The sequence below is a fragment of the Xiphophorus maculatus genome, chromosome 10 (genome assembly GCF_002775205.1).
Source record: "Xiphophorus maculatus strain JP 163 A chromosome 10, X_maculatus-5.0-male, whole genome shotgun sequence".
In the NCBI taxonomy this organism is placed as follows: domain Eukaryota; kingdom Metazoa; phylum Chordata; class Actinopteri; order Cyprinodontiformes; family Poeciliidae; genus Xiphophorus; species Xiphophorus maculatus.
In genome coordinates this window covers 19980063-20006670 of record NC_036452.1, presented here as the reverse complement: position 1 = coordinate 20006670, position 26608 = coordinate 19980063, and the positions used below count along the sequence as shown (strand labels likewise).

The 26608-nt window shown below is 41.3% G+C and overlaps 4 protein-coding genes across 4 annotated transcripts in view; 2 read left to right on the top strand and 2 right to left on the bottom strand.

Moving 5' to 3' along the window:
• Window positions 1–95: 95 nt before the first annotated feature.
• On the bottom strand, window positions 96–5171 carry mrpl38 (mitochondrial ribosomal protein L38). The gene is made up of 9 exons (XM_005809619.3): window positions 5076–5171; window positions 3724–3912; window positions 3521–3652; window positions 3232–3434; window positions 3075–3147; window positions 1889–1934; window positions 1629–1787; window positions 845–981; window positions 96–769 (listed from the first exon to the last, which is right to left on the bottom strand). Exons 1-9 carry the CDS (start codon window positions 5158–5160, stop codon window positions 633–635), a joined length of 1161 nt encoding a protein of 386 aa, XP_005809676.1. The 5' UTR covers window positions 5161–5171; the 3' UTR covers window positions 96–632.
• A 579-nt stretch (window positions 5172–5750) lies between these two features.
• Window positions 5751–12506, top strand: trim65 (tripartite motif containing 65). The gene is made up of 8 exons (XM_005809632.3): window positions 5751–5830; window positions 6230–6681; window positions 6777–6872; window positions 7714–7944; window positions 8027–8195; window positions 8283–8372; window positions 8456–8673; window positions 9803–12506. The coding sequence occupies exons 2-8, from the start codon at window positions 6253–6255 to the stop codon at window positions 10109–10111; spliced, it is 1542 nt and encodes a 513-aa protein (XP_005809689.1). The 5' UTR covers window positions 5751–5830; window positions 6230–6252; the 3' UTR covers window positions 10112–12506.
• Window positions 11540–17620, bottom strand: wbp2 (WW domain binding protein 2). The gene is made up of 8 exons (XM_005809618.3): window positions 17383–17620; window positions 16203–16311; window positions 14786–14921; window positions 14614–14706; window positions 14376–14522; window positions 14156–14278; window positions 12743–12819; window positions 11540–12651 (listed from the first exon to the last, which is right to left on the bottom strand). Exons 1-8 carry the CDS (start codon window positions 17439–17441, stop codon window positions 12604–12606), a joined length of 792 nt encoding a protein of 263 aa, XP_005809675.1. The 5' UTR covers window positions 17442–17620; the 3' UTR covers window positions 11540–12603.
• Window positions 17621–19648: 2028 nt separating this feature from the next.
• The window catches only part of unc13d (unc-13 homolog D), a 19145-nt gene continuing 12185 nt past the window's right edge, over window positions 19649–26608 (top strand). Inside the window, exons 1-10 of the mRNA XM_005809631.3 lie at window positions 19649–20186; window positions 20988–21014; window positions 23775–23831; window positions 23903–23959; window positions 24043–24150; window positions 24225–24284; window positions 24451–24517; window positions 26070–26250; window positions 26331–26375; window positions 26460–26531. Of these exons, the coding sequence (XP_005809688.1) occupies window positions 20124–20186; window positions 20988–21014; window positions 23775–23831; window positions 23903–23959; window positions 24043–24150; window positions 24225–24284; window positions 24451–24517; window positions 26070–26250; window positions 26331–26375; window positions 26460–26531 (737 nt within the window). The 5' untranslated portion in view covers window positions 19649–20123. The remainder of the gene's footprint in view (window positions 20187–20987; window positions 21015–23774; window positions 23832–23902; window positions 23960–24042; window positions 24151–24224; window positions 24285–24450; window positions 24518–26069; window positions 26251–26330; window positions 26376–26459; window positions 26532–26608) is intronic.

Here is a 26608-nt window from a genome sequence, read left to right as displayed (position 1 = left end):
GTTTATTAGATACAGAAAAAATTGTAAAGAGGTTTTTGTCTTTGCATCCACATAATTTACTTTACTTGTGGTCAGACTCATTTTTATTGGTCAGCTTTTTTTTTTTTTTTTTTTTTACCAGATTCGTTTGAATTCATTGTGTCCATTAAGCAATTAATTAAACTGAAAATAAGGCCGAATAGAACAAGTTTGAAAAGAAAACCGGAATAAGGTGCATTTTAAACTAAGTTAAAGATAGAAACCTGAGTTACACTGACCCATCTGCAGAAAATAAGGTAAATGCATCAAATTTGTACAAAATTTCAATAAAACATTTATTTTTACAACAGAATTGTTTTGGATTTTTTTGCTTTTTATAAAAAGAGAGATGCAACTTTTGTGGCCCACGACTATTTTTTACTGTACAATTGTGGTTTACCAGTCGCACTGGTGGCACTGATTCTGTTCCTATTCCTCAGTAAGAGTTAAAAATCGACACTTTTAATAAACGTTTTAAAAATATGCATCTGATTGAGGACAATGAGCTGTTGTCACAAGACTAAAGACCAGTCTCTGAAACGGTTAAGAAATGGTTTATTTAGACGATTCCACACTTTCCAGACTGGATTTCCGGTCGGACGTGTTTCTCCTGATCAGTAAATGCCGTAGGTGTGCTCCTTCCCATCTCTGTACCTGTCCAGGTAGCGCAGCGGCTGCCTGTGTGGATACTTGACCTGTGGAGGGTGGTACACTGGAAGCCTGATGAACTCGAACACCGGCTCCTTCATGTCTAGAGCAAGAAAGTGGCTTTAGTTTTTAGACAGACTTCAAAACAAACGTGGCAACATAAAGTAACTCAACTCACTGAGTGTGTTGTGGAAGGTGTTGGTAACCGATTGGTCCCACTGGCTCTGGAAGAAGGCCAGGCCTGCTGGCGTCATGTCGTCCTGGTGCTTTCTGTAGAAATCAACGGTCTTAAAGGTGCGGTCAACCAGCGAGTGGCTGAGGAGGGAAGACGGCATGGATTATTACAAACACCAACACTAGCACGATAGCAGCCACCCTCTACACGCCGTCATCAGCAGCCAGAGGAGCCTGTTCAGTGCTTCCCAAGTGCCGGACCAATAGATTTAAGAACTCTTTTGTCCCCCATGCCTTTAGACTGTACAATTCCTCATTGGGGGGGGGGGGGGGGTATGGTGACACAGGACAGAGGGTAGAAGGAGTAGTGACCCCTTGTATTTTTCTCCATACTTATCAGGTCAAACCACATAGTGCTGTATTGTATTTATATTCATTTATATTCTTATATTCTATATTCTTATTTCTTGTATAATTTAAGGTTTTTCTTGCATAAATTAAGGTTTTGGTTACTCACATTTAGTGTGTACCTTAGTATTTAGTTTGTAATTTGTATTCTTTTGCACTTTTGCTTACTGTATGTTATTTCTGTTTTTTGCCTGGGAGCTGCTGGTAACTTCAATTTCCTGAGGGAGTCTTCCCAAGGGATCAATAAAGTACAAGTCTAAGTCTAATTCTAGTGGTAATGCTCCTCTCGCGTCCTGTTATGGTACGAAAGTACATCTCGTTTAAAGTGCTTGAACTCCTTGATTCTCACATTCAGGTAAGATGCCAGGGCCGTTACTCACCATGGCGATGCGCGGAGATCTTCCCGGAAGCTGATGGGTTTTTCCTGCTTGAAGAGGACGTAGACATAGCGGTGGAAGCCGGTTCCCCTGGCAGGGAAGGGCGGCAGGTAGTGACACAGCTCCTCTCCGGCCTGCACCGCCCCGCCTGGAATGTTCCCGCTTTCCAGGGACACAAGACATTCCACATTTTTAATATTCACATGTTTTGGGGCTAAACAGACAAAGAAATGCACACTTTGGATTGGATCTAAAGTACTTACACAAGCCAATGGAGGTACTCTGCCTCGTTATCCAGAAGGTGCTCGTCTGCAAAGAAATGAAATAAAAATAAAGGTATGTTTTCTGAATTTAAATGTGAAAACTAGGGATGCAGGCCATCAGCTTGTGATCCATCCATCCATTTTCTGTTCACCCTTTGTCCCTAATGGGGTCGGGAGGGTTGCTGGTGCCTATCTCCAGCTAAGTTCTGGGCGAGAGGCGGGAGGAAGCTGGAGTACCCGGAGAGAACCCACGCATGCACAGGGAGAACATGCAAACTCCATGCAGAAAGACCCCGGGCCGGGAGTCGAACCCAGGACCTTCTTGCTGCAAGGCAACAATGCTACCAACTGCGCCGCTGTGCAACCTACCATCAGCTTGTGATTAAGTGTAAATTAATGGTTAATTAGATTAAAATTAATTCCAACCGATTAACAAGGTCCGCTAAGACCTCCTTTTATTGTTGTAGTTTGGCCGCTATCCAGCAGAGAGCGCCGCTGGTCATCCCCAAGCGGAACCTAGTGATACAACATGGCGGCCATACCAGAACGGGAAAGAGAAACGGTCCGAACACAGTCAGTTATGGGAGGTAAAATGCATTTTATGCGGTTCCGTTTTGAAACACAAACTCTCGACAAGTTCTTCAAGTTTCACCTCGATAGCGCCATTCAGCCGAGATGCTGCGTAACAGAGCGGCGTCAAGTTCTCCACCAAAACTAACGAAGGCGAGGACGTGATGACGCAGAAAAATTGTCACATGATGCGGGTGGGGGGAGTGTTTGCATTGTGCCAATACATTAGGTGTATTAAGTGAGTTAATACACTTAATGGACCGACGTTTTCAGTTTTCATTCAGCAACCCAACACGTTCCTGTTTTGCTACGCTTTATATGTACGTTTAAGAATGTGAGAAACCCACAATTTTCTGTTTATCCAGTCGATATTTAGTACAGCCGACTTTTTTAAAAAAATTCAGTATATTATAAAACATTTATCCCTTTTTGTTAATAGAATGACGATCAGCCCTCTTGAAAGAACAGAAAATGTACGTTTTTAAGAAAATGGCCGCTTATCAATTAACCGTTAGTCGATGGATGAGATCAATCATCCTTACATTAGCTCGATTGATAACTTGCATCCCCAGTGAAAACAGACTGATTAATCTCACAGGCTAAAGGCGACGCTGACCTGGAGAGGTAAGCAGGAGGGTCCATAGGGAACCCTCCTCTGCGTCAAAGGCGATCCGGGGGGCCGACACTGCCTAGAGAGACAAGACGGAGTCGAAGATCAGCCAAGAGAAGAAACATAATATGGAAAAATTCATCCTCTGTTATTTTAAATATACTTCTGTAGGCGTCAGCTGATTCCCATAATGCACTTGTCCATCTGTGTCCTGACTGTAGCTGATGCGGAGGGTGACCTGTGGTAGAAAATACGCCATTGGAAAGAGGTCCCTGAAGACCCCGTAGTGGTCGGCCAGCTTCTTTATGTCGAACGGTCCGCCGGTCTTCTCCCAGGTTTCCTGCACTCGGGCCAAGGGGATCTTCACTGAGGGGGTGACAATTTTTTTAACTTCAACAGTTAAAAAAAAAAAAGTCAAATTTTGACAAACGTTAAGGGGGAAAAAAGCGTACAAGTACGAAGTCGGGAGGCCCTCTCCAGCTCGACGTTCCTCTTGTTTTCACTCATTGCCTGCCTCCTCTCCTTCACCACTTTGGTTCTGCTGGGAGGCCAGTACGGCAGTCCGATGTCCACGCGCTCGGCACCTTGACACACAACGATACTCAGTGACGCATTTGAACCCCATCAGCAGCAGATTCCAGAGTTTACTCCTCACCGTGCTCGGGATCTGCTTTTTCCACGTAGCTCCTGTAGGTCTTCCACCACACGCGCTTGTTCTTGGCCTCCTCGGCCTGTCGGAAGTAGCGGTTGTAGCTGCGGTAGGTCTCCAGAGACTCCAGGTTCGATGTGTCGATGTCATCATTGGGCATGGGACCCAGCGGACGCGCCCGTTTGCTGAGGACCGCTGGGTCCAATGGTTAGAAACAACATAGTCAAAACGTTATGGGTTTAAATTATTATCTTGCATAACTGCGTTTTTAAATCAAATTTGAATTAAAACTAGAGCTAAAATGTTTCAGTCAGGCATGTTCACAGACAGACCTCTTGTAGTGACAAATTATTATTATTATTTACCCTGTTATGACTATTTCTGAGACCTCTAATAGGCCTCTACTTCCTGTTGTTTTCTGCCCTCTGTTGGAGGATCTATGTATTGCAGAAGGCAAATTCTCGTTTGATAATAAAAGGCCGAATACAACTTAATTAGAAACAAAGTTAAAATGGGATAGAAAGCTCTGTTTATTTTTCATTGTTGGTTACAAGACAAAAAAAAAGACAGAATGTGTTTTAACACAATTGTACAAAATATAACCTATCAAGCATTGTTTTACAGCAATGACGTAGTAAAAAATTATTAATTTACACACAAATTCAAAGTATATACGAGCCACTTTTTCAAGAAAATAAAAAAATAGCAAACATCCTAGGGGAGTGAATGCTCGTTGCCAAGAACATTTGTCAAATTCTAATTCTGGTCAATCACATTTAAATCAGTGACTGTTTAGGCAAACGCTTCCATTGCAGTGACATTTAATTTAATTAGTTTTAGTTTGTGAAAATCTAGTTAATGTAAAAGAGGTCAAATTTGATTTATTTTCTAAAAAGGGAGTATAGTTACATGCCCAAATAAGTCTAATGTAGCACTTCTGATACAAAGAAAACCAGCTAAGGCTTCAAAAAAGTATTGGTTTTGTCAAAGTGAGCCGTAAATATTTTTTACATTTCAATTTTAATACTTGAAATTGAATTATTTTTCTTACAGTTATTTCTTGTTAGCCTGTAAAGGGTTCATTGCTTTTTGATACATGATTCAATTGTAAAAGTTAAACTTGCGGATTCTCCTTCCGTTCTTAAACTAGCCCAGTCATGTTATCAATGAAATTAAGACTGTAAACAAAATGTTTGATTTTTCTGACTGCTGCTTAGTTTGTCAAGTCTGACTGCACAGTCCAGGCCAGCATGTTTGTGTTGTTTCCTTCAAACACCCTTTTACAAAGCAACACTCGAGCATTAAAGTTCGGGCAATAACTACCAAATAGAAAATATCTCAGAAAAACATAACAATACCTGTTGTAGCAATAGTCCTCGCGTTATTGACCCCTAAATCTGTCCCAGTTCGCAGCGCAGCAGCACAAACTGTGCGCAGCGCCATCTTGGATAGTCTTCCCCTTAACTACGGTGGCCGTGTGGTCACCCAAATGATACTGGAGTACGATGTTGCGTTCAATGTATCAAACAACTCAGAAATCTACTTCAATCGGTTTTCCCCGTTGATAAGTAATATTCGTCAACAGGTGTTCTCGTAATATAACCCAAACAAGGATTAATACCTTAAAAAAGGAAATAAAAATACAAAACGATATTACAGAGAAAAAAAAATGTATGTAATAAAATGTAAAAATATTATCTTTTCTGTTTTAATGACTAGCTACTGTAGCATTCTGGGTTGTGCATTAAAACACTGCGCAGCCCTCTTTCTTTTAAATAGGATAATATAAGTTTTCGAGTTCAAAATGACCAAAAGATAGTCGAATTGATTTTACACTTAAGGAATTTCTCAATCTATTGTCTTAACGGTTAAGCTTCTTACTATATGAAAGCGCAGAAATGCTAGTGTTAATTTCAATAAGCGGTCTAAATATAACTCCTAATTTAGTAAGAGGTAGGAATCTCTCAACACAGTTCGCATCACCCACCTTCATTTGTCCCGTTTAGAGTTGTGTTTATCATTTCCCAGTAGCCAGTGAAGGTATCGTTTTGCGTGTTTGCGTCATCAGCGGAGCTTCTCCCGTACCCTGCATGAAAGAAAAGCTATTGTAGTGGTAAGACATGTCATGTTGTTGCATTTGTGTTACAACTCAGTAGTCAGAGAATGCGTGCTGTTTAATTTGGAATTAAATTGCTTATTTCTCTTAATATTTTTGACTGAGTGTTTGTCACGTAGAGTCGTGGCTAAAATAAAAGGAGCCAAACGTAATGCTAACGGGAGCTAGCGCTAGCTGTGCTCTCTACTGAGTTCAGGTCAGGCTGTTGACTCTGGGCTCCACCTGGATATAGCGTAGTATATCGCTGTGACTTTTATTTCTTTGCTGTTGCTTTGTGTCACAATTCAATGCAGAGAATAAAAAAAAAAAGACTTTTATTCAGAATTAGCCGGGGTTTTCTTTAAGTCTTGTAACACATCACCGTGACAACCTTTCTCTGTGTTTTCTTTCTTCTAGATGTTTGTTGTTTCCCTGCAAATATGGACTCTCAGAATTCATATCTCAACTGCGCCATATGCCTGGAGCGTTTCAGCTACCCCGTGACCATCCCCTGCGGCCACACCTTCTGCAAAGACTGCATCAGCACACACTGGGACACCAGCAGCAAGTCTAACAAAAGCCCCCATTGCCCCTTCTGCAATCAGGAGTTCGCGTCCAGACCGGTTCTGAAGCGAAACGTGTCGCTGTCGGTGTTGGCCGAGTCTGCCAACAGCACCGGCCCATCCTGCAGGGAGCCTCTGCTGAGGTCAGGGGACGGGGCGAGGACTTTGCTGCTCTGCGATCGCCACAAGAAGCCCCTGGTTTATTACTGCAGGCAGGACAAAATGCCCGTGTGCTGCGAATGTGGCATCACTGAATGTGCCAATCACGACAAAGTCATGCTGGAGGCAGAGAAGGAAAGTCAAGAGGTATAAAACAAGTCGGGATACTTTTGACTTTAGTCCAGACTAAACTTTAATAGTAAGATAAAAACCTTTTCCCCTAATTGTGTTTTTCCTTGCAGCTGTTGCTTGAAAGAAAGAGTAAGGAAGTGGAGAAACGGCTTGAGGACACACAAAAGAGTATAAATGATTTGGTGGAGAACATCAGTCATGCTAAGGTGATTCCTCAGTTTATATATATATATATATATATATCTATAGATATAGAGATATATATATATAAACACAGAGACTAGATGGTTAAAAAGAGGAAAATGTATTTTGAAAAAGTACTCCCACTCTGTATGCTTTTCTACTTACTTTATTGGGGTTAGATGAACACAAAATATTCAAAATTCTGATGTGAATGTCACTGGTGTTACTGGTGTATTAAAAAAAACAACCCCTATTTAAAATAAACAAACGATGCTTAGCCTGGTGATGGGGCAAATAAAGCCTGGTGGCCCGCCAGGCTTATAGTACACTGGGGGAAACCCTAAGCTAAATAGTGGGCAATGTTGAAAGAAAACCTTTCATAGTCCATGAACTGTGATAGGTTTTAACTGTGAACGACTGAAATGGAACTTCAAAATGGTTTGTTTTCTCTTCAATCTGAACGAGTTCTCGATATTTAGCAAAGAAAAACGGGTGGATACATACGCAGAGCTGATAGGTGACTTCCTCACAAGGTGGCCGCCACTCATTCATTCGTTGTCTTAACACTGTCTGAACACAAACGCATGACATGTTTCAGGTTTTTATTGGTGAAATAATGTTGACAACTATGTTGGTCGGTACGTCGCATAAAATCCGGTGGAGTTTGTGGTTGTAGCGCGACAAAGAAAAGAACAAAGAGGGGTATTAATACTTTTTCAAGGCACTATAGGAGATTATTCTAACCTAACCTATCAGACGTAGTTTGAAATTGGAATCCAGTCTGTTCATATTTGCTTGTGTATGGTGAAAGATTGTCCGATATTTCACCAAGCAGACCTGCAACTGAGGTTCTTCCATCAACAGGTGACTCTAGAGCAGACTTCGTCTTGGATGAGGGCCAAGTTCTCGTCTCTGATCAAGATTCTGACGGAGAAGCAGGAGGCCACGGAGCTGTTCATCGAGCAGCAGAAGCAGGAGGCCATCACGGAGGCGCAGACGCGACTGGCCTGCCTCCAGCAGCGCTTGCAGATCCTCCAAGTGAGCCAAGCCCAAATAGCAGCTCTGCACGATCTCTCAGACGCCGACCTCATTAGGGTTTGTACCCCATATCATCAGCGGACCGCGGTGATCTCGTATTTCGTTGGATCGGGCTGGAGCAGATGTGTTTTCCTCTCAGGAGTCGACGCGGGTGGAAGTGCCACGTTTCAGCGACGTTCCCACAGAGGTGTCGCCAAGCCTTCTGGATCGCCTGAATGGCGTCACAGACGTTCTGACCCGAGTCTCCAAGCTGGTTTCTGAGGACCTGGAGAGAGCCGTGTGCACCACGGTGCTTCAGGACAACGACGGTAACCTTGATTTTAAGAGCTTCTTTCTGCTGGACCGGCCAGAACTTTTATCCTAACCCGTGTTCTCATCGGCTCATGGCTCTCCAGGGTCTCCTCAGGATAAGAGGCCAGTACTTGCTGTGGTTCCCAGTCCGGCCACTCCGTGCCTCCCTGGTGGGAAGGAAGGCCTCGGTGCCTGTGAGTCCTGCTTTTTATACACTGCATGATTGAAACCTTAGCTTGACAGATCTTAACTCTTGTCTCAATCCTTGTCTTCGTAGATCGGTGCTCTCTGACGTTTGACCCTCGAACGGCCAACGAACACCTGTCTCTGTCTCATGAGAATCGGAGGGCGGAGCACCTGACGTCCGGACCGCGCCCGGTCCCAACTCACGAGGCTCGCTTCGACCATACCTGGCAGGTGCTCTGCTTCCAGGGCTTTAAAAAGGGACAACACTACTGGGAGCTGGAAGTGTCCAAGCCTTGGGCCTACCTCGGGGTAAAGGCACTTCTGATTCTGTTGTCGTACATCACAGCAGTCTGTTGGTCATTAGAGATTTCATCGGTTAGAGTAGTTCCAGAATCTTTCCAAGTTCCTCTTTTACTCTCCTTTCAGCTCAGCCCCAGGCTTTATGGGGTTTTTTGTATACAAGGTTCAGGTCAGAAGACTCAGACAGCAATGAATGGAGGATGACTGCGTCGCGTAAATTATTTTTGCGTTTGAGTTGGTTGCTTTATTATATTGCCCAAAGACCCAAACATGAGTCACTTTCTGTTTACATTTTTAATGCTTTTATATCAAACATCCTAACATTATTCACAAGAACATGGGTCTTTGCTACAAAGATATGTCTGTGGCATCATGGATCCAGTACCATACATACAGTGGGCATAAGGCTCTTTTCCACAAATTCATCCCTGGTTGCCATGGAGACTTTGTGATCACCCCAAGATGGCTCTTTTTTTTCTGCTTTTATTTTCTTTTTTCATATTTTTGTTAACTCCTACCCACTGTGTGGTGACAAAATAAAAAACTTCATCTAGTGGCTTAATGGCCAGTGGCAAACAGGAAATGACCTCTGATATGCCCAGGCAAAACAGGATATCAAGGATTAGTAATTACAATTTCCTAAAAACTTAAATGTGGAAGTATAAACCTAAAAATAAAAGGTTACATTTATGTTAGGACAACTGCTACTGGTCATGGTGTTAAAACAGTTATTTCTTAATGTGGGCTCTTCTGCCACTGAATTAATGTGGTCATATTAAAGGGCGCTAGCTAAATTATTAGCATCCATGTTTGAACTGTCGTATATATATTTATGGTTACCCAAAAAAAAAAAGAAAAAAGGATATATTTCTTCACTTGTTTTATTCTAAAGATTTTTGGTTTGACATTAGTGGCATTTATTTGACAGTAATGCCACAGAAAGTAGAGCCGGGTAAAGCATGTGGCTAAGGAACTGGGGTCGGGGGTCGAACTCGGTACAGCAGCGTCGAGGCCAATCGACGTCAGTAGTCTAATGGGTCTAATTACTGCGCCATGCGATGCACGGAACGCCCGTTTTTTGGGGGGTCTTTTGTTTTTAATTCATGTCCATTTTTTTTTTTACCTCTCCCTTTTCCAGGTAACTTATGAAACCATCCCCAGGAAGGAGAAGGGGAAGCGGTGCATGGTGGGTATGAATGAACTGTCGTGGAGCCTCCAGCTGGACGAGCACCAGCTCTCCGCCTGGCACAACGGCCGGCGGGAGACGCTGGTCGGCCCCTCCCATCACAGCCGCATCGGCATGCTGCTGGACTACGAGGCGGGGACGCTCACCTACTACGGCGACGGGCAGACGAGGCTCCACGCCTTCCACTGTGCCTTCACCCAGGAGCTGTTCCCCGCCTGCTGGATAGGGGAGGGAGTCAGCATCACTCTCTGCTCCCCGTGAGCCTCCGGCTGATTCGACACAGAGAAACTCGTTTTACCTATTTAAAAAACCTTTTCTCCCCTTGTATTACTCTCCTCTTACCACATGGTGGCGACAAACTCTGAGTCCTTACAGCTTTCACTCCATTTCATCTAAACTGTTTTATGTTTCAAAGAAATCAACTTCGAGGTGTCTCCAGATCAACTCATATGATGCTTTCACTGCACCCAGTTGATCCCCGTCTTCATGATGAGCTTTTAACCCAGCCAGAGAAGACTGAAGAAAATGACACCAATGTCTCCAAACAAGCGGGTTGCCAACACTTTACACAATTCTTATTTGAACTGTCTTAAAAATATGTTTACCGAGATGAAGAGGAGCGCAGTGACAATTATCACTGTTGGTGTTTTGCATTGACGGGACAATTGTGATGTTATTCAAGATACAGCTGTAGTGTATGTACAGAACAGACCGGCTGCCAATTTGTGTTCCAAAGAGTTTCAGCGAGTCTGTTTTGAATTAATCAGCTTGAAAGGAACACTATTATTTGCCTTTCTGCTCTGAAGTTGAATACAATCATCCTGGGCGCGAATGTGATGCTTACCAACCTACCTTTATCCAAACGTCTCAGTTTTCGTCTCTGGCCATAAAACGTTTGTGCAGGAGACATTTAGGTTGTCCATGTGGACAGCTGGAGATCTTGTTTGATTGGTTTGGGTTATTTATTTGTCAGAATTGTTTCAGTTGGTGCTGATGTTAGGTTTGTAGTCCAGAAGCTTCGATGTTCAGCCAAGCAGGAGGACAATGATCCTAAACATGTCAAAACTGGAGCTCTGGAGTTTGAAATATTAGAATGTTTCCCCAAAGCAGGATCCCGGTCCTAATGAAAATTTGTTGACTGGAGAAAGTCGATCCTGTGGACTCGGTTGTTTTTAAAAAAATCACTGAAGTTGAATAATTCTACTGTGGAAAAAGATTGGTTAAGCCACACAACTCCATTCAGTGCCATGTTGTTGAAGAATAACTTTTTCACCTGCTGCAAATAAAATCCATTTTTGTTAACAGATTTTTAAAAAAGTACTACTGAGAAAAGAGCTCTTGGACCTTCAGCATGACAGCAGAAACTGATTCCTGCAGTGTGATGTTGGAATCTACGGCACTTTCTAGATGTTTTCAGCACGTTTATGACAACCAGCCATGTTTTGGTTTTTTTTTTGTTAATTAAGCACTTTTGCTGAGCTATGCTGTCAACCTTTGGCATGTTGAGGTACTTGAGGCTCAGGATTTTTGGGGAAACTGCTGTGGATATGCACAAAACGCTCCGAAAGAGCACTTTTCCTGACGTAGAAGCATCAATCTAGAATGAGTTCGTCTCTTTTGTGTTTAAAGTAGAAATTTAAGATGTGACAACAATCCCAACTGGAAATAAAAAAACAAAAACACTCCCTGTTTCATGAGTTAAGAGCCATTTATTAAACTTCAATCTAATGCGCACATGCTTCTGTTGAGATCATGCCGTTTGTTTTTTTTTCCCCCATAATTGAACCATTCTACAGTAACTGTTCAATAAATTAAGTTTGAAGTACATAAAGAGCTGAACGTTATTGTACACCCAGCCATGACGAGAGCGAACCGTAGCCTGATGCATAGCATTCTGAAAGTGCAAAGAATCAGCCGCTGATGCGCCACAGATACAGGATACAGATAAAATGACCACAGAGGAAGGAAGAACCGAGGCGCTCGAGATCAGACCGAGCGAACGGAGTTGAACACAAACTGAGCCTGTCCTCCAGGCGGTCGTGTTACTATCTGGGGAAAAAGACAACTACAAAAAAACCAGGAACACAGAGGAGTGAAAGGTGAAACCCGGGGTAAACAGGACGTGACATCATTAGGTGACCGGTCTGCTCCCGTGTTACATTGGAGGGAGAATCCACCCCTCTGCTCTAATCCCAGATTGTGGACTCTCTATTCCGCCTGGTCCCACCAAAGCATGTCAAAACACACAAAATCTGCTCGCTTTTACAAAGAAAAGGCTACTTTGTACTTCTGACGCTGAGTGTTCTCGAGAAAATACCTTCTTCTTGAAAATCTTGGTACACACAAAAATAATAGAAAAATAAGACTGCATTCGGTTTGCCTCCGGCCGTCTTTAGCGAAGCAAATGACTTCATTGTTAGAGTTTGGTTAGATAGAAAATTCTACGTGAGCTTCACATCATTCAACATCAGATCGCAGGAGGTTAAAGGGAATGGGGGGGAGGATTAACGGGACACTTGGAAAGCAACAAACACTATACAACAGATGGCGACCATTCTGGTTGCCAGCGCTTGTTCTCTGCGACTTCCTGGGAAGTAAAGGTGCGTCTGATGAAGGGAGACAGGAAAACAACGAGGAAGAGGGTGGGGGGAAAAAAGGAATGTTAGAAAGTGACAAGGAAGACCGAGAGGAGAAAATGTCCAGTCAATGAAATGAGAGGAGACAGAGGAACGAGGGCGGGGTTCACACAGGCTCTACTGGTTCTTCTTGTCCTCTGGAGGGGAGTAAGGTGGGGGCTTGTCCTGAGAAAAATGAGAGAGAGAGAGAAAGTGTCCATGTCATATCAATTATTGATCAGAAGTCGTTTTTCGGAGCTAGGATACGGGTTCTTACCTGCGGCAGGTACACGTGCGTAGGAGGCAGAGTGGCACAGCTGGCGCTCGCCGCCGCTTCCGCTGCCTTGGCCTCCGCTGGGAACGGTAGGCAGAGAACAGGAGAGGATATTCATTATTAAATATGCCTTTGGACGTGCCGTGGTGGCGCAGGGGCTAGCGCGACCCACGTTTGGAGGCCTTGAGTCCTCGACGCGGCCGTCGCGGGTTCGATTCCCGGACCCGGCGACGTTTGCCGCATGTCTTCCCCCCTCTCCTTCCCCATTTCCTGTTAGCCTACCCTCATGTAAGTGACATTAGAGCCCACAAAAGACCCACTGGAGGGGTGAAAAAAAATGTCTTTGACTATTAAAAAAACAAAACTGGGCAAACATGAGAAGGGTAAAGGAGGGAGCTCATTTCAGTGATGGGAACGAAAGGAAAACGTTTGCCAAATTTTACATTAGTTAGCAGAGAGTGGTTTGAATGAAGCCCGTCCGCCTTTTTATTGCATTAAAAAGGCAAAATGTCCTGACTATTGTGAAAATGTTCACATTTCTTGAACATTTTTTTTTTGTTAATGTTTCTATTGACAAATTTGAGCTGTTCCGGAAGAGTTTGTGTGATAAAACAAGAAATGAGTAAAAAGCTGTGACGGAAGCAAAATTATGTATTTTTCTTTGTAAATTCAAGATCGAAAATACTTTATTGATCCCAAAGGGCAATTAAATGTCGATTTAACTCATATCAACTCAAATTCTTCAGAGAGTTATTGCAGATGGTGACGGACAGATTTCCTGTAGATCAAGCTTTGAATTAAATTGAATGGAAAACACAACCGTTTGTTTTCGAGGCATGTGAATTTTTGTTATCGGTTGTAGAACTGGGCTTTTACTAGGCCATCCTAAGACGTGAATCTGCTCTCCTCTGCCTGGTGCTTTCTCAGTCCATCTTCTCTAGCTCTGCCGAGGAAAAGTGTCATGACACAGCAGCATGGCGCTGCCACCGCCGTGCTTTACTGTGGCGATGGAGTGCGAAGGCCTTGACTTTCCTCTCAAGACATTTGTTGATTTCTCACTAGAATATAAATGAGTTTTTTTTTTTTTTTAAGTTTTTGATGTTCCTGAGACAAATATATATATATATATATATATATATATATATATATGTGAGAAAAATAACAGAAAATCTAAGGTTTTTTTCATCTTCTGGTTGTTTTTCTTTGTCTGCTATGAGTGTTTGGCTCCAGCCTTTTACGTTGCTGTTGGTGCGGTCATAAAAATCTAAGAAAGCCAAAAATAAATAAATAAAATAACGATTCTTTTACTCAAAACTGTCTCTGTGCCTAAAGAGTAATAAGAACCATCAGGTTTATTTGTATGCGTTTATTTTGATTTTAGCTACCACTTGGAGACTCTCCGCCTGAGAGACTCACCTGCTGCTGAGGAGGGCAGGTCTGGGTCACGTGGTGGCTGCTGACCCAGGGGGGCAGAGTAAGGAGGGGGCGGTACGTAGCTGGCAGACGCATCGAAAGCTGGAGGACTTGGGTAGAATGCCCCTGGATCACAGAAGAAGAAGAAGAAGAAGAGAGAAAAAAATGAAACTTTTTTTTGAATCACACTCTTATAACAGCTGTCGGTATGATGGTATGGTACCTGGAGGTGGGGGGTTGGGGTAGGAGTAGCCGGGTGGCGGTCCCTGAGGGTACATTCCGTTAGCAGGGGGAGGAGGGAAAGCATAGCCTCCGTTAGCCATGAAAGGGCAGCCACCGAAGCTAGGAGTTAGCGGCTGGCCCTTAGACGCTGCAGCAACAAGAAAAGCCGCAAAAAATAATTGAGTAAAAGGGTTGTTTTTTTTAAATCACTGTTCAGATGTAGCGATTCATTTTCTTACCCTGAGCTGCAGCCTGCAGCATGAACTGGCCAAACTCTATGGCTCCGCCCGCGGCGAAGACTAGCTTGAACGTGGCGCTTCCTTCCCATCCACCTGGAAGACATTCATTTCATCCAGATTTGTAGAGAACCCGACTCAGAAGAACGACGGTTGCCAAACGCGGCGTGCTTACCTCCGGGCTCGGCGCTCACGGTGCCCTTGATGTAATTGGCGCCCAGAACCGGCTGTTTGATCTCGCAGCCCTTCATCAGGTAGTACGGCATCATGAAGGACTGCAGAGCGTCGCGTCCTTTAGCCAGGAAGATCACCTGGAAGGAGGAAGCAGCAGGTTTCGACTTTCAAGCTAGACTTAAGTTTTGTTGTTTTTTTGGTGTACTAAATATTGTTAGAAATATGTCTGTGAAAGTCATTTGCAAAAACAGCTTCATAATTTTTCCAGTCATCCCTGCCCCTTTCTCAATTTAACATCAATTTAGCCAGTTCTTGCACTAGTTTTGTCTTGTCTTTTGCAGCATTGTGTGTTTTTATTTTTTTCACTTGTGTATAGAAAGGTTAAAAATGACCAAAATAAATAAATATGTACACGTGTCGTTTCTGGAATGTTAGAAAAAGTTAATCTTGCAGGATGTTCTGATCCTAACTCCGTCTTAAAGCAGAAGTAGGTTTTACCAGCGATAATAACCTCCATTGTCTGTCCTCATGCTTCCTGCAGAATTTAAATGTCTCCCTGTTGTTTTCTTGGATATAAAGAGCTTCTTTGTTGCTGTTTTTTTTTTTTTTTGGTCACAAAGACGTTGTCCAACTCTACTATATTCCGATGCACACACTTCCACCTGCTAACCAACCTATGCACTGGCGGCAGCAAGGTTTTGAAGCACACTTCCCAGTAGGTGACCACCTCCGAGCCCGTTTCCAGTTATCCTGGAAATAATGACTGCAATCTGTTATTTAATATGAAAACTACATATAAAGATACACCAGGCAGGTATCTGCTTGATTTCCAAGTCTAAAAAAAAATGTAGAGTTGTACAATCTGGATTGGATTGTTGTACAATACATTAAAAAAAATTGAAGGCATGGTTTTGCTGATGCCTTGGTTGGCTAAAAAAAATCCAAAAGTAGGAATTTCAATGCTCCGTTTGGTATCCAAAACAAAATCATAAATTTGTTGGGTTTTTTTGTCGTCTTGATAAAAATCCGATTAATATATATATATATATATATATATATATATATATATATATATCAAAACTGAGGAGTATTGTTATTGTAATTTTTTTTCAAAGAAAGAAGCAATAACTAGTTTCATCACAAAATATCGTGATAAAAATCTAAGTCCACATTGGACTTATCCCTAATGAGGAATACTGTTTATTGCAGAACAGGAAACTTGTTCTTCAGTAAAACAACTGCCAGTAAAAACAAAACAACTAGTTAGTCTGAAGCAAAATACGCATTTTTAAAGAGCGAATATTCACTTTTGTTATTCATGCGCATTTCACTGCAATTTAAAATTTCTAATTAGAAGACAATTCTGACAGTATTTGCTTTTTGGTCGCAAGAGGCAGTGATTGCAAAAAGTCACTCACCCTGTACGGTGTCAAGTAGACGCTGCCCTTTTTGCTCTTTCTGAACGGCTCAGGCAGACGGTCCGCATCGCAGAAGACGAGCTCCACGTTATCATGGGACATCAACACGCTAGTGACGTAAACATACATTTACAATAATAATAAAAACAAAAAAAACACTGTACATAATGTATGTCAAAAATGTTTATGGCTCGTTTACAAGCCTCCAAATTAAAGATGGCTCAAGCTTCAGTTTGATAACCCTGCACTTGGAATTTTAAAGTTGAGACAGCTGGGTTTTTCTGTAGCTGTCCAGTTACTAAACATGGCCCTGAAATAATAGGATTAGGCCCTGATGCCATCTAGTGACAGACTGTACGGCGGTTTCTCCTGATGGGTTAATTACTACATTCCTGTATGTTCCAGAAGCTCCTATAAGGCAGAATTTACACCAACCCTGCTTTCTCTGCAAATGTTACGGCAGAAATTTCGTGTTATGGCCTAACAGCACAGCAGCCAGGTCAATCTTTTTTAAAAGCACTTTTAATAATCTGCTAGTTCATGTTTTTTTTTAATTACAAATATACCAAAGACCAATTGATACGTCACGTGCTTTCTAGCCTCCGTCCATAATTCTGAAATTCTAATACATTTGTAGCCGAGAAAACATTGACGCAATATGTGTTCATGCAGAGCCACAGTCCGCACAAGTAGCATTTAAACGCTAAACTACACGTATCCTGAAAGCAGGCTCGCGCTCCATGCTCTTTTCTTCTCTCTTCGTGTTCGCACGTGAAGTCTGTTTTGATTGAAGGCCATGTTTTGGTCACGAGAGCCGACCCAGAGCTGTCGAACGCGCCTCGAATTTTCCATGGCGTTGCAGCAAATAGTGGCGTATTTACGTGAAACTTCGTGTTTAAATAGAACAAAACAGCTTATTGAGCATTCTAAATCCACAGGAGCTACGTTTCTGCTCAGAATTTAAGGGTAACAATAAGTCAAATTGGGAACGTGTTCATTTTATTAATTTTTTTAAAAGGAATTAATAAGATACTGCGAATAACTACATGATGATGTTCGTTATTTACGAGGTCGACGCCGTGTTTCCACGAGTTTGCACTGTTCGCGTTTATACCGGGAGGGAAAAAAAGAAGATAGACTAGGCCGAGTGTGGATAACGGTGACTAAAAGCTAACGTTACCTCTCGCTGTTGTTGATGATGACTCCACCAGACTCTGAGTGGTTCTGGTTCAAAGTCATGATGTCGACCCTCCAGCGTCTCTCACTGCGAGAAACAGCTCAGCTGAAAAGGTATTCAGAGGTTTACCAAAGGGGGAAGAAAAGGGGGCCTCGGTAGCTGTCACAGTACGTTGGTAACGGTTGTTATGAGGCTGATGCTACAGCTGCACCTGCTTTTCTTCCGCTGTACGCTCAGGTGACGTCACGCACGCACGCACGCGCAAAAAAAAAAATGCGTACAGACAAACAAAAAAATATATATTTTTCTTAACGTAAGCCGAAAACTGTCATTTAATAGGACGCGCGAAAAACCAATTAATATTTCTTGATATTTTTGAAATTATTTCTGAAGGGTTGTATGACGTAAGCGGTGAGCTAACGTTGTCGAAGTTTCTACGGAGTTATACAACAAATGTAAAAATGTAGGTTGTCAACGACAGTCACTGCTAATTTTACCAACGACAGAGGAAAATATATTTATTTATTTAGCACTGCTGTTAAACAAGATATATTTTTGAAATACACCCTGTGGTATTAAAATGTTATCCTGGATGTATTGATTAAGCATGAGCACTGAAAGTCCAATTGTCAGACATTATAAATTCTGTTGTTTATTTAAGAGCTAGTGGGCTACACTAGACTACAAAATCGAACTGAATTGTCTGGAACACAACATAATTTATATATCAGTAACACTTTTCAGAATAAGTCCATGAACAGTTGATTGAGGAAGTGTGAGGGTGCCAAGATTGAGTATGAAACAGCATCTGCCAACGACCAGCCTTAATTCACTGCTGCTGTCAATACTAAGTTGGAAAATGACAATTTGTAAAAAAATAAAATAAATAAATTTTAAAAAACCGTCACAGTGCAAAACAGCTTATTTTCAAATATCCACAGCGTATATTATTGCATAAAAGCCAGATATTCTGGGAAACGTCTCAGTGCATGAAGGCCAAAATTGGAAACCACCGCTGAATGTTCAATTGGCAAACATTTCTCAATGCAAAATTTCAAGGAACTTTCATCTTTCACCACTGATTCTGCACAATATCAAGGTGGGTTCAGTGACACTCTAGCAATAAGAATAAAAAAAAACAAAAAAAAACACTTCTGGAAAATTCCAGAAGTGTGTAATTACATTAAATGAGGAAGTGGTTTTACACACCCTCCTCACTGAGCTATAAGCTGCGTTGTATTTATTTTTATGCCTTGAACTTTGTCCGATTTTATCCGGAAACGTCAACAAATACAAGAAAAGCAATAATTAAAAAAGAAGTTCAGCCTTTTTAACTCTGTTATCCCTAAATAATTTCCAGTGCAACTAATTGCCTAATTGTGACATGGCTAAGTAGAATCCATCTGTGTGAAATGTAATTTCATTATGAATCCTACTGTTCTGTGTCAGCCTGAGAGGTTTGTTAGGGAATATTGGTGAACAAACAGCATCATAAAGAACAAGGAACACGGCATATGTCAAGAAATAGAGCTATGGCAAAGAAGGTGAAGGTTACAGAACATAATCCCAAACTTTAAATATCTTCTAAAGTTCATCAGAGAAGTAGCCATTAGGTCCATGCGAACTTGGAAACTGTTGCAGAGATCTGATGGGTGAATAAGTTATGATTTCCACAAACAAGATGGAGGACACATCAAACATGTGGAAGAAGGTGCTCTGGTTAGATGTGACCAAAATTTGACATTTTATTTCCCTACATGCAAGCACTACACCCTGAACACACCAGCTACGTGGCAAAACATGAAGGTGGCGGCGTCATGCTGTGGGAAAACGTAACAGGGCGAAGGAAAAGGTAAGTTCATTTAATACATAAGATAATTTTTTTTTAAAATAAAGGAACACAAGTAAAGAAAGATGCAATAAAAATAGAAATATATGCAAACAAAAGTAGCTAAATTTAGACATCACATAAAAAGAAAGAAATTCTAAAACCGCAAATGGAAAAGAATAAATAACTTGAATGTAATATAAATGACCAGACCTAATGACAGGTATTGTCTAAAGGAGTTAGACAATACACACTTAAACAATAATAATAATAATAAAACAAATTAATTTTATTCCACTTTAGAATTATGAACCACTTCTTAACACATTAAAATGCAAAAAAAAAAAAAAAAACCTTAGCAAGTATTGGAAATCGACAGATCTTCTGTTTATTTTTGATAATTATCTGAAATTAGTCAACAAAAAGAGGAAGAAAATCATTAAGATAACTGACAAATTTCAATTCCTCACTGTCCTGTGGACCAACTGGTGTAACGGACAGCTCCTCCTTCAGCTTTATGTAATCTTGTGTGAGACAAGTTTTTCATCTGTGGTGGAGAGTCATCGGTTGAACCTTCCTACAACACGAGCAATTGCCAGCAGGTCAGTGGTGTGAATCTGCAAGTGCTGATTTCTTATGTGCAAGCGAAGCGAATCGAGCTCTGTAGTTTCCGATTTAGAGATGAAGGAGAGCGCTGGCTGAAGAAAACAAAACAAACAAAACAAAAAAAAAAACAAACTCCTAAGTCACAGCAGTCACTGACGTTACCAGCCTTAACAGGAAGTGATGACTTCCGGCTGCTGTGTGATAGTACATCGAAACGCGGCGCGCGCACACACACAGCTTCCCCATAACTCGCACACGGAGCACGCCAGCTCGCCAGGAAGGAGCCTGGTGATAAGATAGAAGCATCACCATGGCAGGTCAAAGTGGGCAGAACACCAGAAAAGGAGAGAACTTACTGCAAACACCTGAACAGGTAAAAAAACCCCTCATTTTAACAAAGCCGAAGTGTGTTTAACATGGTGTCTCAGTTTTGCAGCAGTGGGTCAGTTGCCAACTGGGTGGCTGGGGCTGAGAGCTGATGCTGATCAAAGCGATCAAGCCCTCTAACAACGTTGTTACCCAAAGATTTTCTTTTGGTTTTCAGTTTTAGTCACTTTTTTTCAGGTGATATTTCTGAGCAAATTGTACTCTTTGATAAAACTCGATGATAAAACGTCTGTCCAAACACTGAGTCATCGTCTCCTGATGGCTATTTTAAGGTCTGATGACTATTATTCACCGGGCTATTAGATGTATATTTACGTCAGACACTGTAAAACAAATCTCATTTGTGTCTCTTCGAACTTTCTGCTTTGTTCTGTTGCTAACTCATCTGAAGGAGAACACCGTTTGATGAGTTAAAAGACCTTTTTGTTGCTTTGTGGAAAACACTCTGAGGCAGCTGTTTTTGCTACGGCATGTGCATGAAGAGGCTGCGTCCAAGCGTGTTTGCATATCTATACTTCCAATGTGAGATTTCCCGTTCAGTTCAGCTGTTTACTTTTCCCCCCTGATTTGAATGTTAAGGCCCCTCATGGTCGCCTTCATGTCATTTTCATAATCAACCATAGAGGAAGTGCCTCTCTGACAGGGAGGCATTATTAGAAACACGAGAATAACTTGATTACTTTTTAAAGCAGGGACACGTGTAGCAACAAAATGTCGTGAACCTCAATTTCTTCTGATTTTAGCTGCTTCAGGAAATTTTTCTATGAGCATTGTTATTGTTTTTCAGGAAGATGGCGCATCAAGACACAGGCAGGTAAGTAAGATGAGATGACATTTAAACAGTATTTCATCAGTACTATGATTGTGGATGGTCATACTAAGTTAAACAGACGTTTGATTGACTCCCACGGATGACAAACACTTTAAGGGACAAACAGAAATACACTGTAAAAAACAACAACATACAGTCATCGTAGCTATAGTCTGTTTCTAAGAAATGGTTCATTGTGTACCAAGTAACTTTTGTCCTGCAATAAAATTACAAGAATATGCGAATAACGCACAGTGTCAAAGGTCATCGACACAGAAAGCTAAAGAACTAAATTGAGGCGGAACCGTTGCTATTGGCTAGAAAGAATCCCAACCCAGAAAACATCTATAGGAATGACTGTTGTCAAAATGGAAAAAGTACAGTTTTGCCTCTAAGTTTATATATCCTGGCTTTTTGGCCCATTTTTCAGATATGAATGATGGTTTGATTAAAAAAAAAATCTGCCTGACACTCTTGGTTAGTGGTTGGGTGAAGCTATTTATTGTCAAACTAATGTGTTGGCTTTTTCTAAATCACAATGACAAGAGGAACTGCTCAAATGACCCTGATCAAAGGCTTACATACCCAAGTCCTTAATAACATAAATTCCACCTTTAACACCATGACAGCTTGAAAGTGTTTCGTGCTTGTCTGAGATAAGACATTTGTAAATTTCCCGTGTGGTCTTGCATGAACTGCATGTTTGAGTGATTTAATGATACTGAGGCCAGAAGACTTTCCTACTGTAGCCAATGACAGCTTGGCTTGGTCCAGTGTTTTGGATCATTGGTATGCTTCTGCGAATTTCTCCTTTGGTATTGTGTGATAACTTGCATTCATCAATTTTCTCCAAAATTCCAGTGCTTCCTGTGCTAACACATACCCCCACCATCAGTTATCCACTTTGGTGTTTTATGGTTTGAATCCTGTACTTTTATTGGGCATCTTGAATCTGCTACATCACTTTTTAAACAAGTTTTTTTTTTAAGTGTGTTGGCTGATAAATATTTATTGTTTTGTTTTTGTCCCCTGCATCCAGACCAATTTTCCTACCAGTTGTGTCTGAAATTGTTGATAATTCTGCGACTCAGTTTCAACAGACTCCCACATTTTCCCCTCGTGTATCAAATAGTTTATAAATGCGATGCATCAGACCACTTCTACAAGGTTATGCAAATATTTGGTTTGAGTCAGTTGGGCGGTTTCTCTTGTCATTACGATTTAAAAAAGAGCAAACACAACGATAAAGGTCTTCAACACTAAGTTGCATTGAAAAGAAGCAGTAGCCATTGAAACTGATACTCTGCCTGGGTATGTAAACTTTTGAGGAGAACTGTATGAGTCAGCTCAGTAGATGTCAGAACATTTATTAGATATGTAAAGACACAACTATAGAGACATCTATACTCAATGTAAGAATTAAGGTGGACAGGTACCAGATGTTGGTGGTTTCGTCCCATCCATGTCTGTCTGTCCGTCCGTCCATCATCTAATGGATCATATCCGTGTAGGGTTGTGTGGGCGCTAGTCCCTGTTATGGGCCACTGTGATTCAATCAGTAGAGCAGATATATTACAAACTGATTGTGGGTTTGATTCCAGCTTCCTCCTGTCACGCATTGATGTGCACTTGAGTATGGTACACCGTTCTGCATATGTATGACTGGGTGTATGTGGCTCTAGAGCGGGGGTAGGCAATCCCCATCCTCGAGGGTCGGTGTTCTGCAACTTTTAGATGTGTCTCTGCTTCAACACACCTAAGTCAAATAACTCTGGAGCACTGGGGAGGTAATTCATCCGTTTGGTTGAAGTGTGCTAGACCAGAGACACATCTACGAGTTGCAGGACACCGGCCCTTGAGGACTGGGATTGCCCACTCCTGCTATAGAGTGAAGTGCTTTGTGAAGAGCCACATATACATTCAGTCCATCTATCTCCAGAAGTCTTTGGTGAAGAGGAGGTGGATAAGCTGGACACGTGGTGTGAACATAACCACTTTCTCAATGTCTACAAAACCAAACACTTGATTTGTGACACATAGAAGTGTAGGAGACTGTAACCGTAACTATAGATGAAGTGGAGACTACCAAGAATTTTAAATTGCATTGAAGATGTAGTTATCGCTTCTGTCTTAGCCTTGCTGTGGAGGAGGAGCCATAGTTAGTAGCTGGATCAGTTTAGGGCAAAAGAAGGGTGTTTTGTCCAGAGCGTCTGTATGGTTCCACTCCTGTAGATTGGCTTGAGACCAGCGTGGCCAGACCTTTGAATTTTCTGATAACCAATCCAAACGAGCAGAAAAGCAGTGCTTTACAGTGGGCTACGTCGCTAGGGAAGTGTTAGCATGGGTACAAATTACGAGTATTGTTTGTCACAGACAGCAGATTCTGCCGGTGTGCTTGTTATCTGTCAGCCATCCTCAGAAAGAAAGACTGAATTGGTGAGGAGACTTGGCCATCAAAAGGAGAGATAGTGGAACCTGCCACTGTGTTGATATCAACCAATCACAGACAGCTTTGTAGAAAACCGTGTTGCTGCATTGAACAACCAATCTTCTTGAGTGGAGTGACATTTTTATCATTTCTATTTTTAAATGGTATGTCAATACAGTGATAATGTGAGACTGTGGTATCGTTCATCAATCAACCATCTCATTCCAAAAAAAAACCAGACTCTATTACAAAATATACCTAAAACTTAGGATTACAATTTTAAGTTACGGAGTAGGATTAAAAGTTTGACAGAAACTGTTTTTCTGTCTCAACAGTTTTCCCCAGTCCATACACGTAAACTCGGCTTTACAAGGAGACAGAGAGACAGGAGGGTGAGTGACACAATGTCTTAAGACTAGCCTTGGCCTCTATAGGCAGCAAACCGCTCTTTTTGTCGTTCCAGGATTTAAAAGAAGATGAAAATCCGGAGGCCAAAGCCAGACGACACAAGGAGATGGAGGTACTCTCGTCTCTTTGTTTTATCTGGAGGAAAACTGTATCGTCACCACCTGAACCGTCGCTAAGTTTGACTTCTGTCCATAGCTGAAGCCAATGTATAAGGAGCTGCTGTACACCATCGCCCATAAGATGGGTAAACCAGCGTCAGCGGAGGTCTTCACAAACAGCCAGCTCCACCAGTACCTAAAGGAGGTAATCTCCCTTTAGCACGTAGCACAGGGCATGGTACGCTGATGACTGATGGTTCTTTCCTTTCCATCTACCAGGCTTTCACTATGACAGATGAGGAGCACATCGCTCTGATGGAGAAAGTACAGAACACAGAGGTGAGAAAAGGAAATCACCATGCTTTTGTTTTCCATTCAACAAACCGTTTGAGAACCAAACATCTATTTATAGATTTTGTATGAAATATCTTAACTTGATGTTAGCAGGAAACCGAGTCATTGGCATTGTTTCTAAGTGTCTGACATAACATGAAATCCCCAACAGCCGCCGGTATACTGCCTGATGGTCACCGTGAAGGAAGCTAAAGAAATTCTAGGAAAAGACGTCAGTGGTGAGTTCTGCTCTACAATGATCTTTGCATCTCTTAGAATGGTCTCATAACAGAAAACAGTTACTGCAAGTGAGTTTATGGATGGAAGGATGGATGAATGATAAACTGCTTTATGGGCTGGAACAGGTTAGTTTGCTAATTTCAGCTTTATTGCCATTTGAGATCCACTTCCTGTGGTCTCATTAAAAGATGTTCAACCTGTAGGAAAAGTAGGACAAACAAATGTATCACTTGAAACTTTCTATGACCTTGGTATACCTTCATTACTGGCCCACGTCAAGTCGGGAATGGAGACCTCCTCCTGAAGTACTGAAGGACTCCTTCTTCTTTGTGTGACTAAAGTTCAATCTTTAGGAGTTTGGCTTGTATGTTTGTATTTTTTTATTTTTTAGAAAATCTTTTTTTATGGTTTATGGTTCCGTGTGCCTGACGAGATATTAGAGAAATAATTATCTAAAAAAATAATCTTTCAAAACTATATTCATTATTTCAATGCAATCAGGACATTTATATGATACGACCAAATGGCCTCAAACAAACCCAAAATGTAAACTCTAGTAAACTGATTAAAGTGATGGTTTATAGATTTACCGGCTTCTTACAAATGAAGTCTTAGCCATCTGGTCTGCTTGTAGGTCCATGTCAGAAGCTTTCTTCTTAGTGCTCAATGTTTTTTCTCAGCAAATGTATACTTTAGCTTAATTTTCTATAACATCTCAATGAATCCAAGAGTTTCCAAGTGTCACTATTCTAGCAGACATTTTTAATGAGTCGCATAATAAAATCAGGATTTTCTTTTTATGTAGCACAGCATATTTGATAGAAACGTGAAGAAATGTCTAGTCAGACGTTGAAACTTCTACGTTCCAAGATAAAAAAAATAAATAAACCAAAAGCTTCTTGCTAACTCAAGAGTTTATAGAAATCCAATATGGCCGCTGTATGTTTAAGTAATAAAGTTGATTTGCTTTGTACCTCACAAAATTATTAACCCAAAAGTGGCTGTACAACCTTTAGTGTTTGAATACATAAAATGCAAATAAAAACACTGTTAGCTTGAATTGCACAGGTTAATTAGCTTTAGTTAATTAGCACAATGTTTAGCATATTCCACTGTTTTTTCTTTTAATACTAACTCAGAATTACAATTAATTAACGTGGTACTTACCTTGTAAATAGTTGATGCCAACTGTTATTACTTACTACTAAGCACTACACTATCATTGGTGGTGCTGAAGCTAGGTTTTATTTTGCTCAGTTTGCTAGCAAATTTGCACCTAGCTTGTGCCAGGCTAGATTCCCATTTGTACTCAGTGCTGCCTTAATTCTTAATGGTGTGAATTCAAAATATGTAGCTGACCACGTTATAGCTAAATTTTTACCCCAATACTTAAATGGTCATATTTAAGTTTCCTATTTGTAGCTAACAGGAATGTGGACTTCTGCTGCTGTAGCCCATCATCAAGTTTCACATTCAAAGTCACTTAAATCTTTAGGGTAAAATGGCTTGTTGTTCATCTTAAAAGTAAGGATTTAAATGTGCTTCCTTCAGGTTTTAGTGACCCTTACTGCCTCCTGATGGTCCTGGAAGAGGAGGAGGAAAAAAAGAGCAGCAGCGCAAAAGCCAAACCCAGCAAATATGTGGTAAAGGGCACAGTATCACATGAGAAAATCTACCAAACCGATATCAAAAAGCAAACCTTGAACCCCATTTGGAACCAAACCTTCATACTGTGAGTTCACGTTTGTGTCACGTTTCTGATCAATTACAGAGAGTGTTTTTTTTTACACCTACCATTTCTTTCTTCTTTAGAGAGTTTGTACATTTGGCGAACACCACTTTCCACCTTGAAATGTGGTAAGAAGAGCAAGAAAAAAAGCGTCGCTTTGCTAGTTTTTATTAAACTTTCGCATATGTTCACTTTCTGCTCTTCCGCTGCAGGGATAAGGACGAAGAGGTGTCTCTCACTCAGAAACTGGAAGAGATCAAAACCAACTTAAATAGTTTAAGAAGGTATTAAACTGTTCTGTTTTGAATTGACATATTTTAAATGACTAAAAACATAATACATAGCAAGTATTACTGTTTTC